The sequence below is a fragment of the Zonotrichia albicollis genome, chromosome 5 (genome assembly GCF_047830755.1).
Source record: "Zonotrichia albicollis isolate bZonAlb1 chromosome 5, bZonAlb1.hap1, whole genome shotgun sequence".
NCBI classification, from domain to species: domain Eukaryota; kingdom Metazoa; phylum Chordata; class Aves; order Passeriformes; family Passerellidae; genus Zonotrichia; species Zonotrichia albicollis.
This window is the reverse complement of record NC_133823.1, coordinates 12,306,166-12,323,429: the sequence shown is the minus strand read 5'-3', so window position 1 is coordinate 12,323,429 and position 17,264 is coordinate 12,306,166. Positions and strand designations below refer to the sequence as shown.

Here is a 17,264-nt window from a genome sequence, read left to right as displayed (position 1 = left end):
CACTTTGAAAATAAACTCTTATTGTCACTTCAATACAAAATGGATCCATTGCTGACTTCATCCATTTGCCGATTGTTGACAGCTGTCAATACAGGGATTTGATTTCTTTATCCAAGCATCAAACATTACATTCATATCTTCAGAAAAAGATCTTAACTGTGAGCTGCAGTTTCACTGCCCCAACTCAATTACTGCATTCTTGAACTGCAATGTATTCATTTGTGGGCAGTGGGGCAGCCAGTGGGAGGGTATTGATTGGAGTATAATGTCATGTGTAGCAGCGAGAGTAAGATGAAAAGTGTTTTCTGCTTAATGGGTTGGTATTAAGTAGGTGGGAATAGCTTCTAATTAGCCAACAATTGCTGTGTTTCTCAGTTTCCCTCCCTTCCCTCCTCCTGTCGGTCACCAGCTGCCAATCTCTCTCTCCTTTTCCTTTTTTGTGTGGAGTTCATTGCTCACTGCAGTGAAAGCCTTTGTTTAAAAAAGAGGGCTCCCAGGGTCTCATCTGCCAGGGTACAGCTTGCTGCCTGCGATGAGTAGCAACTGTCAGTTTATTTTATCTCAACCTTTTCATCATCCTGCTGAAACTGGTCGAGTGAAACCACCTGAGAGACCTGAGGATTCAGTACCTACAAGTCATTAGCCAGGACTGCTCAGTCTCTCCCCACACAGCAAGTCAACTGAACACTGCTTAAAATATAGTCCACTTTAACCCCATATTTTCCTACGACGTATTAGGACTCCTCCTGCATCTTCCACATTTTAGTTGCATGATCATTCCTTAAATATACGACAACTATGATTAGTAACACATTTTGCAGCATTTCCCAGCAAAAATATTCTTTAGAAATACAAAATATAACGTACTAAAATACAGATATTAGAACAGCCTCAGTCAGAACCTCCTTCTTATTTAGGTTATGTTCTCCAGCATAAATATCATATCTAGCAACTCTCCCAATTATTTGAACCTCTGCTTGTCTTGAAGTTTTTGATAATGCAGTTGAAAGGGGCAAAATCAATTAGTTTTAGTTACAATTGTGCCATTCTCCTCAAAACAGTAATATTCTATGGGCATAAAAAAGCAGTATTTGGCCCACAATTTTAAACAGATAAGCAACACTCTCCTCTTTTTGCCATACAGTTTCTCTCTCCATAGGTACACATGTATATGTTCATGTACTCAAAATGCACATCCATCTTCCAAATGGCAAATGGATTGCACTACAATCATTAAAAACTTATCAAAGTATGTGAGAGAAATAAATATTTTATTTTGATCCAAACCAAAATTAAATGTATCCATATAAATTCTGTCCTTAGTCTGAGCTATCTGCTTTTGGTAACCACAGTTAACTTGTTGCAGTCATTACTGACACTTTTAATACAGTAACTGAAGTATTATTTTTCCTTGTAGGAACAATGAGCCGAGCCTTTTCAAGATCTATAAGAGATTACAAGAACAGAAATCCAGTTATCCTTCAATATACAGTTGATTTCTTAATGTTTGAAATTGTCAATGTTTCATCTCAATTCTCTTCTTACTGCAGCATGTATGTACTTGTATGAATATCAACAAAATGAAATTTAATTTGATTTAATACTATTCTCAGAACTGAGCTAAAGGTACCAGTGAGAACAAGCTCACTCTTGGAGAATTTAACGTTTCAAGGCACTATTTGGCAGGTTGAAAGGTCCTGGAGTCACAGAACTTGGCACTATAAAACCCTGAAGTGACATTTTCCAGCAGGAGCCTGAAGTGTGAGGTAAACAGAGGGCTGCAAGTGCTGCACCCAGGATAAGAAGTCAGTGCATTCTGTGCAGCACATGTCCCTCTCCCCTCCTGGTTCCTAAAAACTGGTTTTCCTGGACACCTGGGTATGGTCTGAAGTTCCTATTTATCAAATTCCTTATGTGCCCAACATGAGCCATTTCACTCTCTAGTATTTACTCTGGAGCACAGGCATCCTCCATTTTTCAGCTTTTCTGAAAATCAGCAATGCACGGTGCTAGCAGATGCCCAGTTGGGATGCACAGACCCAGTCAGGCAGCTCCAGCCTCTGTTCATGACCTATAAATACCAGAGAGTGAAACCCACCTTCACAAGAAAGACAGGGCTTGAGTATTGGCTTTCATAGACATTGGCATTAGCAGATGAATAAACATAAGGTTTACTTATTGAGGGGTGTTGGGCACTTGCAGTTTCCATTTCAAAATCTGCTGTGGAAGATTAATTCCCCACAGGAGCTGACACCAGCTACATTATGTTTGACTAATACCCACGGCAGCTCAGCATCCCCAAAATTAAAAATATGCCAGAATTTTAAGAAAAAGAACTATATTAAACCCCTGTAGCAAACATGGAAAAAATACAAAAAAACCCACCTTTGAACAAGAACCATTTCAAATCATCCTCTCCATATCAATTACTCTATTGAATACTTATTAATGTCAATATTGTAAGATAGTAGCTCCATGTTCAAAATTATACACCTGCATGACACACCATAAAAAATACTGAATAATTATTTGGCTCTATGGCAAGACCTGTATGAGGCCTTGCATGGGAATATTCTGTATTATAGATAATATTGAATGCTTAACTGACTGAGTAGGAACAAGTGGATGAGCCTGGAGGCATGGTCATCTACTTAAGCATGCATTTGGATCTTCAAGCTAATTAATCACCCAGTTGTATACTTAAACTTCATCAATCCATTCCCACAGGTGATTAAGATCTATTTAAAGGCCATTTTGATACTTCACAATTTTCTATTAACCAACTTGTCAAGATACTCAATAGGAAGTGTGATTCTTCCCACTCCATTCTGTGATCCCAGTGTAATAAAAACACTGAGCATGAAGAACAGTGTGGAAACAGTAGGAAAACACTGAAAAACTCTCAAAACCACAAATACAAACACAAAAGATATATCTAAGAAAGTGTAAGTTGAGATGCCAGCTACTGGGTATAGAGGTAACTGACTTACACTCCTTAAACATTGGCATAAACATACATAAAATTGGAATTCAGAGTGAAGGTGTAAGGCCAAAAAAGGAGAAAGAATAATTTTCAGCATGAAGGGGAAGAACAGCAAAGAAAACACAAGAGAACAGACAAGGAATGAAGAGAAACAAAACCTAATAAATGTTTCAAAAACAGTTCAAAAAATTCACAAAATATCTCTGGTGATTACAGAAAAGAATAAAGAGATGTGGATTTTTGGATGAAAGAAACATGGTTTCATAAATACACAAAACTGTGGAACTACAACACTTCACTTTTCAAAATAGATTGGCTTATTATAAATGTAAATCATTTAAATCTTGACTATCTTCAGACCATAGAGTCTTAATAAAACCAGCAATTTGTTACTTATAATAGGAACATTACAGAATGTACCTAGGCTGGGAAAAGGATCTCAGATAAAACCTCTCAAGGATGCAGAAAAGAAAGCTGGCTTGGGAAACCCAGGAGAAGGAAGCTGTTTGATACACTGTCTGTGACTCCTGAGATGACCTAAGGGCTCTCTTACAGAACATATGCACTGAACAGAGTTTCTTTGTCTTGGCTTTGATTTTCTGTGCCCAAAGATTGTTGGGGAGCTTTGGGTAAGGATGGGTTTGCAGCAGAGAGCTGTTTTCAGGTTGGCCTGAGGTCTAGACTGGTTGGCATGCTTGCAGACAGCAACAATGGAAGATTCTTTATGAAGTCTAATGACAGCAACTATCTCAATATTAAATAAACCCACAAAAATCTTATCTTTCGCTCTTTATGAGGATCCATTCTCCCTTTTGAGCATAATCTCACTAGATACACCTCTGCTCACGTATGCAGCAAAGGAAAGGAAAGGATGGGCACATGGAGAGGCCCTAGGGCCACTTCAGAAGTTTTCCAACTGGCTGCTCCTACTTTGGTCCTGCCACCATCAGGGCACTGCCAGAGCACAACTCCTGCCAGCAGTTTCATTTTGTGACTTTTCATCAATGCTGCAGTCAAACCAAAATCTTCTAGGTGCCTCAAATCAAAGATTTCCCCAGAAGTGGCCTAACAAGGCTGGGCAAGAGATTCAACTTCTTTTGCACCATTCTATAAAATCAAGCAGCACTCAACTTCTACCCCGAGAATTTTTCCTTTTTAAACTGGAAAGGAACTCCACTTATGTAGAAGTACTGACAGTACTATGTTAGTTCAGTGCATAAAGCTACACTAAAGGGTCTGACAATATACTGCAGTTTGAACATCACTTCCAACTTTTTTTTTCCACAAGAAAGAACAATTCACCTTATTTAGGAAACCATTTTCTGCTGATCTAGGGAGCTTGTCTGAGAAAACACAGCTGGATGCCAACAATATTTAGCACAGAATGTGTCTAAAGGAAACACGTGGCAAGATTTAGATGGTTCCAAATGAAACATCAGATGGCAAAAAGCTGAGATAAGATCCAAATTCTCCTCTGGGTAAAATGTTTTTATATAACTATTGATGACAAGAACACTCACAATCATAGTCAGGGTGATAGTGATTTTTTTTGAACCTATAACACCACTTAGTCATAAAAACCTGCCAGGTCTTAGCAAAAACTAGGAAGAAACTTCTAACACAATAATCCATGGTTAAACATGAAAATGTTCCATGACTTCCCTCTTAAATATGGTAAAGGCAATCCACACACCTGACCTAGAGCTGATCCTGTCTAGCAATTCCCAATTATTTATGTTGGTATTTAAAACAAATCACTGTAAACTCCCCTGGATATTGCATTTGTACATTTGTAAAGCATGAGAACACTGAATATCAGCACTCCCCTCTTTTCAGACAAACTTCAGCCATCAACAGAAATTAGAGCAAGCTACTGCAGCTCTGGCAAAACTGACAGAGATGTTTATACTGTGTTCTCATGCTCTTCACTGAGAATCTGCTGCATCCAGCCACTGACCACAATGTGCTGAAAAACCTCTCTGTCACCCTCAGCTCTTCTCTTCACACTTGATTCTTTCTGCAGTCCAAGCAGTAATTAATCTCACTTGCTAAAAATTTCAGTGTATCTCTAAGCACACTTAACACACACTTAAAAAAAAAATCCCAAATAATAATAAATAACATATATGAACCACTTAAGCTGATTTTCAGAAACATGTTCTGAGCCATAAACATCTATACACAAGCATGGTCTATTTCAACACTTAGTTAAGGCTGCATTAAGACTTAGTTAAGAATATTTAAGAGTATATCTTGCATTAATATAAAAAAAATTATATTTTTAAAAGTTAAAGGTGAGACAAGTTAAAATTTAGAAAGCGGTGAGTGCTAGGTGATGTGAATAAAGAAGAGGCAGCACAAGTTTACCACATTTTCAAGATAAAAAAGACAGAATCACCTCTCAACTTTTCATTTTCCTAATAATTTTCCTAAATGCATATATTTCAGATTTTTTAGCTACTGTATTTTTCCAGAACAGAGAAAATTATTCTGTTTGAGAAACCCCATAAAAAGGTACAGAAGCCATCCTGTGAATTTCAGTAGGGAACTTGATACATTTGAACTACATTCCAAATGGGCTTATTAAGAAGTGAGCCTTTGTGCCTCTGGCACAGGGACAGCCTTGGAGTCTGTACTTGGTCACACACCTCCTTTATATAATTTAAAGTCTTAGTTCTTATTTACCAGTGTGAGCAATAATGTCTGTAATTATATGCACACTATATATGATGAACAATGGTGTGCATAATTCCCTTACTTCATGTTCAGCTGCATTTTTTGAGAAACCCCAAAATCTGTCTGTAAAATCCTTTCAGTTTCTCCCTATCTGCAGATGAGCACACAGTGCACTCACTGCTGAGAGGGAAGAGGTAACATCAGAAGTTTTCCTGGAATTAGTGTACTTTAGGCAAAAGAGACAGTAAAAAAAAGCAGTTTATCACATTATGAAGCAGTCTGTTCTGCTGCTGAACATGATTACCAAAATGGCCCATAAATTACACAGCTCTGTTAAGTTACAGTAGAAAAATGTTAACTGAATTTGTTTAGCATAATCCTTGATCTCACACCTCACTTCTGACTCTGCGATCCTTTATGGATAATCCTTTTATTAATGAATGACAAAGGTAGACACACGTTCAATGTAAAATGCACCTGGTCAGATCGCTGTTTTCCAAAACATTAGACATTTTGTGCTAGCTCCATCTTTTACAGAAACATGACTATAAAACATCTTAAAGAGCTTTCAAAAATGTGAATCAGTAGGATGAAAATGTACTTTCTTACACAACACAAAAGGACACAGTCACGCTATGGAATGTACCATTCCTTACATCCATGAAAGGAGGCTGGAAAAAGAATATTGAGGGACTACATATTTGGGAGTAAGCACAACAGCTCATTTGATTGTATTTTCCAAGCTATAGACTTAGCTGGTGCATGCATTTTAAATTATATTGAAGTCTGCTCAGGTGTGGAATACTAGAAATAGTCCTGATTATGCTGAAGTTGATGGTACCAGATAATTCCATTGATCATAAGACTTCAAAATTGATGACAATATGCAGTATTTAAAGGTATCATAAAAAACTCCAACAAAATAAAGGCAGGAAATCCATGATAAAATGTGTCAATTTTGCCAAGTTCTCCAAAGCCAAGGAATGCAAATCTAAATTGAAAGCACATACTGTTCCTCAAGAAAAAAACTGAAGACTTTGTAGGATGGGAAAAACCATGTATTTTAAGTCTTTTCTTAAAAGTGTTCAGACAATTTCAAGCATACAAGGGCTCTTGCTGAGGCACAGCCCTGCCAGACACAAAAACCTGGACTGAGAGTTGCCAGACTACAGAAACTAATTTCTGGTCAGCATTTCATGTAATCAACATGCAAAATCTGATTCAAAAATTTCCTGCCTTCAGCACCTTTAATTATTCTTCTTTCCTCTAGAAGGCAGCAAGTCAGGTGATTATTTATTGAAAGAGCTGTGAAATGTTTTCTCATCAGACAATGTTATGCGGTAGGCTCCTTTTTAGGATTTTATGTGGAGTCACAATCCTTTTTGCCTACTGATTCTGCTGATAATGTTTTTTATCCATTTTACTAAACATAAAAAGAACAATAAAACCATATTTGTTGTTGCAGTGGCATCTCACAATGATATAAATAACTCTCCTGTAAGAGAAGTCAGGTGACTGAGTCAAAGATAGCAGATAGAAACACATTCTCCTTTGCATTTTTAAACACTGTCTTCTGAAAATCCCATCCCTTTTATCCATGACAACGCTGGTCAAAACATCTATTTTATTAATAAATGTTGAGATAAATTGAGTAATTAATGGTTCCTCCTGCCTGGTTATTGAAATGATTGATTTATAAAATAAGTCTTGGTTGAAAGACATAAGGTAATATGGCAATACTTGAATTTAAATGCAATTGTTCCCCCACTAGCTTAAATATTTCTTTTGCCTATGAATACAGAAACTACTCTTATTTTTTTGACACAGAAAAATTTTTCAGTCAGAAGAGTTAGAAATAAAAACTCACTGCCTTCTTCTCCCTTTCATAAAATTTCCCTGCGGATTAAGAACTACCATTGTATCTTGTCTTTCTCTGTTCTATCCTCAAAAAGACTGAGAAAAATCTGGTAGATTATCAACACTGAGCTGTTTGAAAGAGCTAGAAATACTGCTCTATTATCACAGCAGGAATTTCCTAAGTGATGAGTTCATCATAGAATGCACAGACATTCTCCTGGAAGGTAGAATAAAGGCTGTACCTGAAACTCAAAGCCAGCAAATCCTAATCTTGAATTGGTGCCAGGTCATGTTTTGCCAGACAAAGATATTAAAAATGTAATGCCAGTACTAACGAGAGATTTGGCACACGAAACATGAGAAATGTTACAGATTGTGCTGACAGTGTGACACTATGTTTTCCTGGATGTAATCTGGGTATCATGAGAGTAAGCTTGGAGCACTAATGAGAAGAATGATATTGAACTGGAAGAGCTGCTAAATATGCAGTAGCCACAGGGTTCCTGGAGTGAACTGGAACTGAAATGAAAACTGCAATACTGAAAGTAACAGAGGGTAAACTAGGCAGAAATACAGAAGGAAGAGAATCTCAGCAGGCAAAACTTGTTTGTGGTACCACGCTTGCCAGGACATAAAGGGCTTTTCTAATCATACTCTGTTTATCCCTGAAGTACTGTTAAAGAGGAGCAGGATTCTTGAGCTTAAAGGGGCACATATAATTTCAGGATATAAATGAGTTTCACAATTGACTGGGAAAAGCCATGTATAAAAGTTGAACAGAAAACCCCTTTAGGTGCAAGAACTAAAATTCATATTGGAGATACAAAGTTCATTCCATGTCTTTGAGGTTCCTGTGGGTTTTCTTTTCTTTTTTTTGCTGTTGCCATTGTTGATTTTTGTTTGCTTCCTATTTTTATCAGCTACAGTTAGTGATCCTTATATGAAATGAATATAAAATTCTTTTATGAATTATTTTTCTGACCATCTTCTGACCATTTGCACTACAGGTCTAGACAGGAGACATACACCCAAATAACTCTGACAGTCAACAAAATCTGTCAGTGTGCTAGATGCTCACTCATTGAGACACAAATCACAAATACAGATATGTATAGCCATTGGAGAAGTGTTACCATCACTAGAACTTTAAACAGAATGCTATCTAATTTATCTCTCCAGCCTCCAAATGAATGCCCTTGTTCCATAATTCTCAGTAGCTCCCAGTGTTGCCTCTGGCATCCTGGCTCCTGTTAAACTGCTAATATCTTCAATTACCACTTATTTTATATACAAAATTCACCACTGAAGTTATACCTGATTTTCCACTTCTGTGAGAGGGTGAGATACACAAGAAAGCAGCAGCCAGGCAGTTCTTTGTCTTTAGGAGCAGGGTAATTGAGGGAATAACAAAGTAACCCCGAAGCTCCATATTGTGACTGCCCCAGTTGTCATTCATTTCTACTGCAGCCCAGATTCACGCTCTTCACAGGAAGGCAGAGCAGGAAGTTTTAACGTAGAGTAGACAAATACCTCCCCCTTCCTCAGTACAATACAGTTTACTACTATCAGTACTTGGAGATAATGCATAATTCAGTTTGTCTTGTATTAATGTACTGTACAAGGGAAAAAGCACAAAGAAAATTTAACCCATGAAGAAAGAGGGCTACTCCACACCAAATCCTCCTCTGCTCTTTCTGAGATAAGGAAACATAGTAAAGTAAGCAGACTTGCTTTTATTTTTTCCCTTTCTCTCTAATGTGAAGTACAAGGATACCAAAAATAAAGCAGCGTGTTTTTCTGGATTCAGAACTATGTCAAGCAGAAATTACTTCTCACTTTTAGTAACAGGGATCTTATTTTTGGATGCACTTGAAAAGTGTACTGCAAATGGAGATTATTATTATTTTCTTTAAAGACTAAAACAATTATGTTTTGACTACAACAGGTAACTGTGGTGTTCTGGAAAACAGCACTGAAAATATGTAAGTTACCATTCAGAGCAACTACTAGTATAAATTTCTCCCAGTTATATTGTATTTTAACTTGTTTAATAGTCGTATTGTATTTTAACCTGTTTAATTCAGCCTCTAAAACAAGCGCACAAAGAGGGAAAGCCCAACCTCCGTTCCATACCAGGATTAAACCTGGGAAATAATTTAATAAAACTCTACAAGAAAAATGACTTAAGTGTTGAGGACAATGCAGCACTAATGTGTTTCATAAGCACTGCCTTACCGCCTGGAAGAGGGTCAGTGCACATGTCACTTCTGTTTTGCTTCCATGCCAGCAGGCACTGCAGGCTGAGCGGATCGGCTGCTGCTGCTACGTGGCTGTTGAACGGCACCATCAGCTGATGAGCCTTGGCAATGCCACAGTAACTCTCTGTTTCAGCCACCAAGGGCAAATTGTTCAAAGCTTTCGCTGCCTCAGAGGCCTGACTGAAATGTTCCAGAGCTTCGTTATAGTTCCCCTAGTAAAGAAGAGAGAAAAAAAGAAAATCATGTTAAAAGCTACTTGTAGTCAACTGTATTTTATTTCGACATCAGAGCCTTCTCCTCTGCCACCTCAGAGATGTGGCAGCCCATGGAGTGACTCATGGCAGGGCATTAAGAAAATCACTCTCCCTTGCTGTTTTTTAACCTCTAAAATCCAGATAACACTGCCCATATATTTGAATTGAATAGCTTTTTGGTTATTTCTGTAGCATTTTGAGCATACAAATCCAAGTATATCAACAGTAAGTATTAATACAGATTGCAATCAGGCTGTTTAGAAATTATTGTTTCCCCGCATTCAACATATCTGTGGGAAAAAAGGTCCTAATGTAGGGTAGTATTAAATCTTAAAAAATAATTCCTAAAAATGGAAAAAAGAGGATAAACAAAGCACAGAAAAGAACAGAAATTTAAACTTACTCATTTATGGAGGAAGAAAGGGGTATACAAACACTAGGGATATTCCTAATCACAAAAGAGAACAAGTAGGAGAAATGTAGCCCAACTGTTGCTGAATTGAAAACTCAAATAATTTATCTCTCTATCCTACTATTGGCATGGAATTCTGCTACTCTGATGGCAAAAACTTCCTGACTGAAAGCATTTTCAGAGCTGTTTTATCCTTTCACTCTCACCTTGATTTAATAAGATTGAAATTCTCTTCTATATGGAGACTGGGGAAGTGAGACTCCAACTGGTACCTATTTCATTTGACACCACTTTTTGGGATGAGAACTCCTATAACTGCTAACATGTGCTTATAATTAAAAAAGGAAAAAAAGAGCAATAGCAATTCTGGTAGTCTTTCAGCTTTGTTTAATACAGCAGAATTAGGCCTATGAGGACACAGCAATGAATAAGGAATGATAAGCTGTAATATAATAAAAAGCAGAAATATCTACTTACCATACTCATGAGAACTATAGCAGGTTAAGTGATGCAATTAGTAAGAGGAATGTAGAAAATCAGACTAAGAAACTCAGAAAAAGTGAAATGAGAAATGACAGAGTTATCATGCAAACTTCAGAGTGTACATATTAAGTAAGCAACCTGCTTATTGAACTGGGGGAAATGAGACCTACTACTCCTGCAGAACACAAACCCAGGCATGTTAGGAAACAAGAAACATCTGGGTAAAACAATTGTGACTAGAAAGCAAACTGTGTGTACAGCATTAAAGAAAGATACTGCTGGTGAGGGAATAGTGAGATAAGAGAACAGGAAAGATACAGCAACAGTGTGGACAGAGCAACGTGAATTTGGTCAAAGTGATTTGTGTTTGGAAGAACACGAAGAGTTATATCCCAGGTTTACTAAAGGTCCCCATGGATAGATCTGGATATAAACAGAAATATCTTTAATTTGATGGACTACTTCTGCAAATTTTATTACTGTAGGATGTACAGAGTTGAATAAAAAGATCCTAATAGTGACTTAGAGAACACTGGTGATGACAGCTGACACCAGCAGGCAGTGATCCAAAAGAGGAAATGTTAATTCACACTCAGTTTTGGTAAACACTGCTGACCTTGCAGAAAAAAATGATACAGAAATCAAGGAATTGCAAACTTCAAGATTTTTAAATTTATGGTTAAACTAAATATTTTATATACATTAATAAGATTAAGTTACTGAACTTGTGCCCTTCTACACCACTGCCTCAGCTCAAGGCAGAAAATTCTGAACTGAGAAGGAGAATTTGAAGAAGAATCAAATAGAGATTAGTTATTAAAATACAAGTTCTATTGAATTGATTATTAGCAATGGTGGAAGAAGGAATGAAATACAAAAGTAGTTAAACAGAATTTATTTAATTATTTTTCAGATTTAGAGGAGAATAATTCAGGACGGTGTCATATGACTTCTTCTAAGTTTCAGACCCATTTTACAGCTACTTCATCAAGCTGTCAAAGACCTTAAAACTTAGTTTTCAACAGGAAATTCAGCATTTATATTAAGAACACATGTAAACAGACAACTCTCAGGCTAATTTGGAGATTACAGAGTAAACACATTTCTACTGTGTATGAAATAAAACCAGGACAAACAGGACAGCAATTTTGGTAGTGGGAGTTCTCTGTAAGAGGAACCCAGGAAACAAAAAAAGAGGTACTTAGGGATAGTGTAAGTGAAGAGGGGAAAGTACTCTGTTCAATATATTATACACAGAACTGAGACAAAAAATATGCAACAGAAGATAGAAAGGGTATTTCTAGTTTTATCTTATTTGTAGTGGAAGTGTTTCCTAAGTTCCGTATTAGCCAGTATCCAGAACAAATTCTTTTTATTACTTATTGTATCTAAATAATTTTGTGTAACAATTCAGCTCTAAAATAGGTGTTAAAGCATGAATCCTTCACTTTTGCAGCAATGTCTTTAACCCTTTTGATTTCAAAACCCAAGTGTCACTGCAGTGCAAGTGGAGACAAAAGGAAGTCTTTCCACTGCTAACAGACCTTTGACAAACTATTTGCTGCTAGAACCCATTTCATAAATTTGGCTGAGAGAATGTAAAGAAGAAATGTAGCTAAGATTATAAACAGTCCATTAGTATGCAATGCAGTATACATTCATGTAGAGTGCAATAATATTTCATTTGCATTAACTGATGACTTTTTGTAGGCATATATGGCCCCAATGGTGATCTGGATGCGGATTTTTCACAACATGTAAAGTATGTCCTGATCTGAATTTGGAGTTTTTAATTCATCTATTTTAGAAAAAAACTCTGTGTGTTAAATATGATGTGAAATTTTCACCTTTTTCAGAAAATTAAGGCACATTTCATTTAGTGAAATGAAATGTGCCTCTCCTTTGGTAGCTCCTGCAAGATGCAACACCTGGATCAAATCCTCCTGTGTCATCTCCTAGGCATAACCAGATTTTACCAAGAAGTAAATCAAGTTGTTTCAGATCATTACTACAAACAGTACTTACTCTTTCATTGTGAACTTTTCCAAGTAGGACATTTGCATCTACCAGGCTTTGGCCTAGATTAGCACTCTCAGCATCCTTCACAAACTCTCCCAAGTACTTCACAGCCTCACTTGATTTTCTCTGACTGAAGAAAAGCACAGGGACAAAATGAAATATGTACTCAGATGGCTTCTTCAAATGCTGAAGATCTACCCCCTTGTTCTGAAGAAACTTTACTTTGTGATGACTCATCCATGACTGGATTTTATTTCCAAATGGCCTCCAGCACTACCTGTGCTGAGCCCAGTGAGACTACTTCACACAGAAAGTCTGAGGGCAAAGCTGGATCCTTTCAGCAAAATAGAACAAAACTTTCTTTCAGAATATTGTGCCATATTTTAAGGCCATGAATAAAAACACAGATGGATGATTTAAGAGGGCTTTTGGACTTTCCATTATTTTATTTTTTCTTTCTACTGAGCTGCTGGTAATATTTTCAATTTAGCTGGACCTCACATCCTGACAAAACAGGGGAAGGAGATTTTTTCAGTAAGGCTTTCTGTCATTCAGAGCTGCTCTAGAACCTGGTGGTGCAGCAGCAGCTCCGTGGCAGGGCTGTATCTCAGTTCTGGGCTGACAGCCTTTCCCTGAACACAGCACTGCCCTTTGGCTGGCTGGATCAAAGGTGGCCAGGGTCACACAGGCAAACCTATAAACCATGGATTGCGGGTGCCACCCCCAAATCCCAGGGAGCTCAGAGCAACCTGAGGTCACAGCTGCAACTAACTTGAAAATTGGCTAACATACTTTGACAGTAACATTTGCAGATTTCTTTTTTTTTTTTTTTTTTTTTAATAAAGCTGGTCATATTAACAATATAAGACCTCAGCAGTGTGATTGCAAGATATAACACAGACATCTGAGCTTGCTAGTGAATAAGGCTTGGTGCCCTTTTTCCCTTTAAGGCTGGAGTGTTACTCCAGCTGACCTCAATATTAGCCATGAACTTGAGTCACTAATGTAGGAGTGTAGCATGCTAAATGTCAAGGCACCAAGACAGAAAATTCAGTCTTAATTAAGAAATTCACAAAAATAGGAGTTTCTGTAAGCAATAAAGAATTGTGATTTATTTTCTCACCATCCTAAACTACCTTCAAGTTATATTCCTGCAGCAAATGATGGCCTGGCATTTATTTACAATACAGTTTTTATTATAAGCTATATTAGGGATATGTGCTTTCAAAATCTGGCAGAACTCTGAATTTCTCTCTTTTATGCTATTGGAGTAATTATAACAGCCTACCATGAAACAGGAAACATAGCAAAGCTTAGCTGCAAATTTAAAATACTGCAGTGATTATCTGTATGTGACTAAGAGGGTAAGATTACTACAAAAGAATGCTAAATCACTGCAAACTAACATTCTTGAAATGCTCAAGTATATGCTACTGTAAAGCTTAGAGGTCAATTAACAGACTTAGATTTACTAAACTTTCCTAAGTATTTTATTACCATGAGAATACAAAACATACCAGACTGTAAACATTTACCAAACGTCAAAAGGCTTCTAAATTTTAGAATTAGAAGCACATATTTTTTTAACCTGTTTTTTTTCCAAAGAAAAGAAAATCAAATGCTTCCCTAAAGAAATACAGCATATGATTTATATAAGTTAAAGGACAAGGTTAAAGTGTTAGACAAATATTAATTCCAGTTTTTCTAGTTTTCTATATGCAGTGCACAGGTGCAACTTGAAGAGCATATTATATGGTATAATCATTAAATCCATTCAACCAGACCTTTGAGAGTTAAAAACATATATTCTGAGGAAAAGGACTCCTTGGTCCAAGGAATGAGAATGAAACAGTGCAGAATATTTGTGTATCAAGGTGATTCCAGTTTCCAATTGGGAAAACAGGACTGTTAACACCCACATCCCCTGACAACTGTCCAATTATGTATATCACACTTGGCCTACTGTTTGCAGTAGAAGTAATCAATAAAGGATGTGGTTGAGTGAACATAGATTTTGGTTGAACCAATGCATGAAAACTTAATCATTTACTCAGAGTGGAGAAATCAAATAGAGCAGAGATGAAACAGCCACTAAGGGGTTTGTTGATTGTACCACCAAGTTTGTGGGCTAGAGGCTGAAAGTAATAAAGCAAATGGAATCAGTGACAGGAGAAAATGTAAAAAGGTTTTCTTAATTTCATGAATTAATAGAAATGTTTTGATGTATTTTTGGCCATTTTTTACTTTTCACATCAAAACTTCTGTTCCACATATAGGAAATATGAAAATTGCTAGGGCATATAACCTCTTTGAGGAAAACAGGAATCAATTTGATACATATCAGTAAGATATTTCTCACTGTTAGGACTTCACTTATGCCAGCTAGAAATCAGTTGGAACAGTTTAACAATTTTTCAAAGGAAGTACTTTTAAAAGCACTACAGCTTGAGATATTTAGAGTATGCTAGAACGATTACTGAAACACTTTGCACAAGACCTGATAACATGATAAACAGGTCTTTCCTACTCAAAGGGCTAATATTTTATAGTTCCTTCAAAAATCTACATGTTATTTTATACAGCCATACACTTTCTATCTCCTTAGACATCACCTTCCTAAATGCATAAAATGCAATTTCCTAAAGATATAGTCATTCATGATCCCACAGAACAGTTATGATGACTTCAGCAGAAGAGATTACACATCTACAGCAACTCATTTTCCAGTTTCATGCTAAAATGCCCTATGAGATTTTTACCCCTATTAGACTTTTATGAAAATATGCACCTTTTATAGGATTGCTCATGTGATGGAATTGGATGTATAAATCATGTGTCCACAAGAAGTCATTACCATGGTGGACACTGGCAGAATAAGTCAAGAACATGATGCTATTATGTCAGATTCTTTCCCCTGGAAAATGACATGACTAAATGCACATGATAAAGATTTTCAGTTTCCCATAGTCTCTGGAAACATCTGCAGCAAAGATTTCACAAAATATTCCAAAGCCATAGACAGGTTCTGAGCCATTCAGGAGGGCTCAGGCACTTTCTCCAATGTGTCATGAGGAAATAAGTGCAAATTCTCACAGACATTATGGTTGTAATGCATTATTTTTTGGAAACAGTCATCTTCCTGTGAAGAAGTTATTCATCAAATTTAAAATTATTTACACAAATCTAGCCTAAATCAGGTAACAATATAAGTAAAGGAAAATTGAACAAGCTGAATATGGGGATTCTGTCACCAGCAATAATTACTGGTGCATTTATCCAAAGAGTTCTGTGTCCAGCTCTGGCATCCTCAGCACAGGATGGATATGGACCTGTTGGAGTGAATGCAGAGGAGGCCACCAAGATGCTCAGAGGGCTGGAGCACCTCTCCTATGAAGACAGGCTGAGAGAGCTGGAGCTGTACAGCCTGGGGAAGTTGCCAGGGAGACCTTACAGCTCTAATGTGAGCTTACAATAAAGATAGAGACAAATTGTTGAGCAAATGTTGGGCCTGCTGCAACAGGGCAAGGGCTCTAAACTGAAGGAGAGTTGATTTAGATTAGATGTATGGAAGAAATGTTTTACAATGAGAGTGGCAAAACACTGGAACAGCTTCCCCAGAGAGGTGGTAGGTGCCCCATCCCTGGAAATATTCAAGGCCAGCCAGGATGGGGCTTTGAGCAACTCGGTCTAGTTGAAGATGTCCCTACTCACTGCAGGGGGACTAGGTTGACCTGTAAAGATCACTTCCAACCCAAACTATTTTATGATTCTATCATTCTATGATTCATAGCTGCCCAGACTTTTCCACGTGTAAGTTTCTCAAAAAACTGAAAGTTGCTGAGAACCACTGTGACATTCGACAGGGTTAAACAGTTAATGCCTATCACATACCCAAAGCTCTTCAGAGCAGGTATATATGTAAGGTGTTTAATTTAATTAAATGCTCTTATGGCATAGCTACCAGATGAGTTTTATAAAAAGTAAAACAACAGCCATTTTTCAGAGAAAGGGTTTAGGGTTGTGTCTTCACCAAGAAGACTCAATCTATTCTTTAATCTATTCTTCAACAGATTAAATCCCTGATCCTACACATGAGATTGAACTACTCCTTCACTTAAATTAATCAGAATATTCCTCTTCCAGGAGAATGCCTTAAATACTAAACTGTGGAGTCTTACTGCTCTTAGTATCTGCTCCCACTGCTCCTCATATCCTGTTTTCCTTCTTTTTCAAATTGCAACAACTGGTAGCAGTGGGACTGTCCATTTCTGGATAGTTAAAGAATGCTCCCAGAAGTGGAATACAGATTTGATACAGGAGAA

The 17,264-nt window shown here is 37.2% G+C and overlaps 1 protein-coding gene across 1 annotated transcript in view; it reads right to left on the bottom strand.

Moving 5' to 3' along the window:
- Positions 1 to 17,264, bottom strand: part of TTC29 (tetratricopeptide repeat domain 29) — a 123,445-nt gene that overhangs the window by 42,899 nt on the left and 63,282 nt on the right. The window contains exons 9-10 of the mRNA XM_074540785.1: positions 12,949 to 13,072; positions 9,752 to 9,986 (exon numbers count right to left, since the gene is read on the bottom strand). Coding sequence (XP_074396886.1) covers positions 9,752 to 9,986; positions 12,949 to 13,072 — 359 coding nt within the window. The remainder of the gene's footprint in view (positions 1 to 9,751; positions 9,987 to 12,948; positions 13,073 to 17,264) is intronic.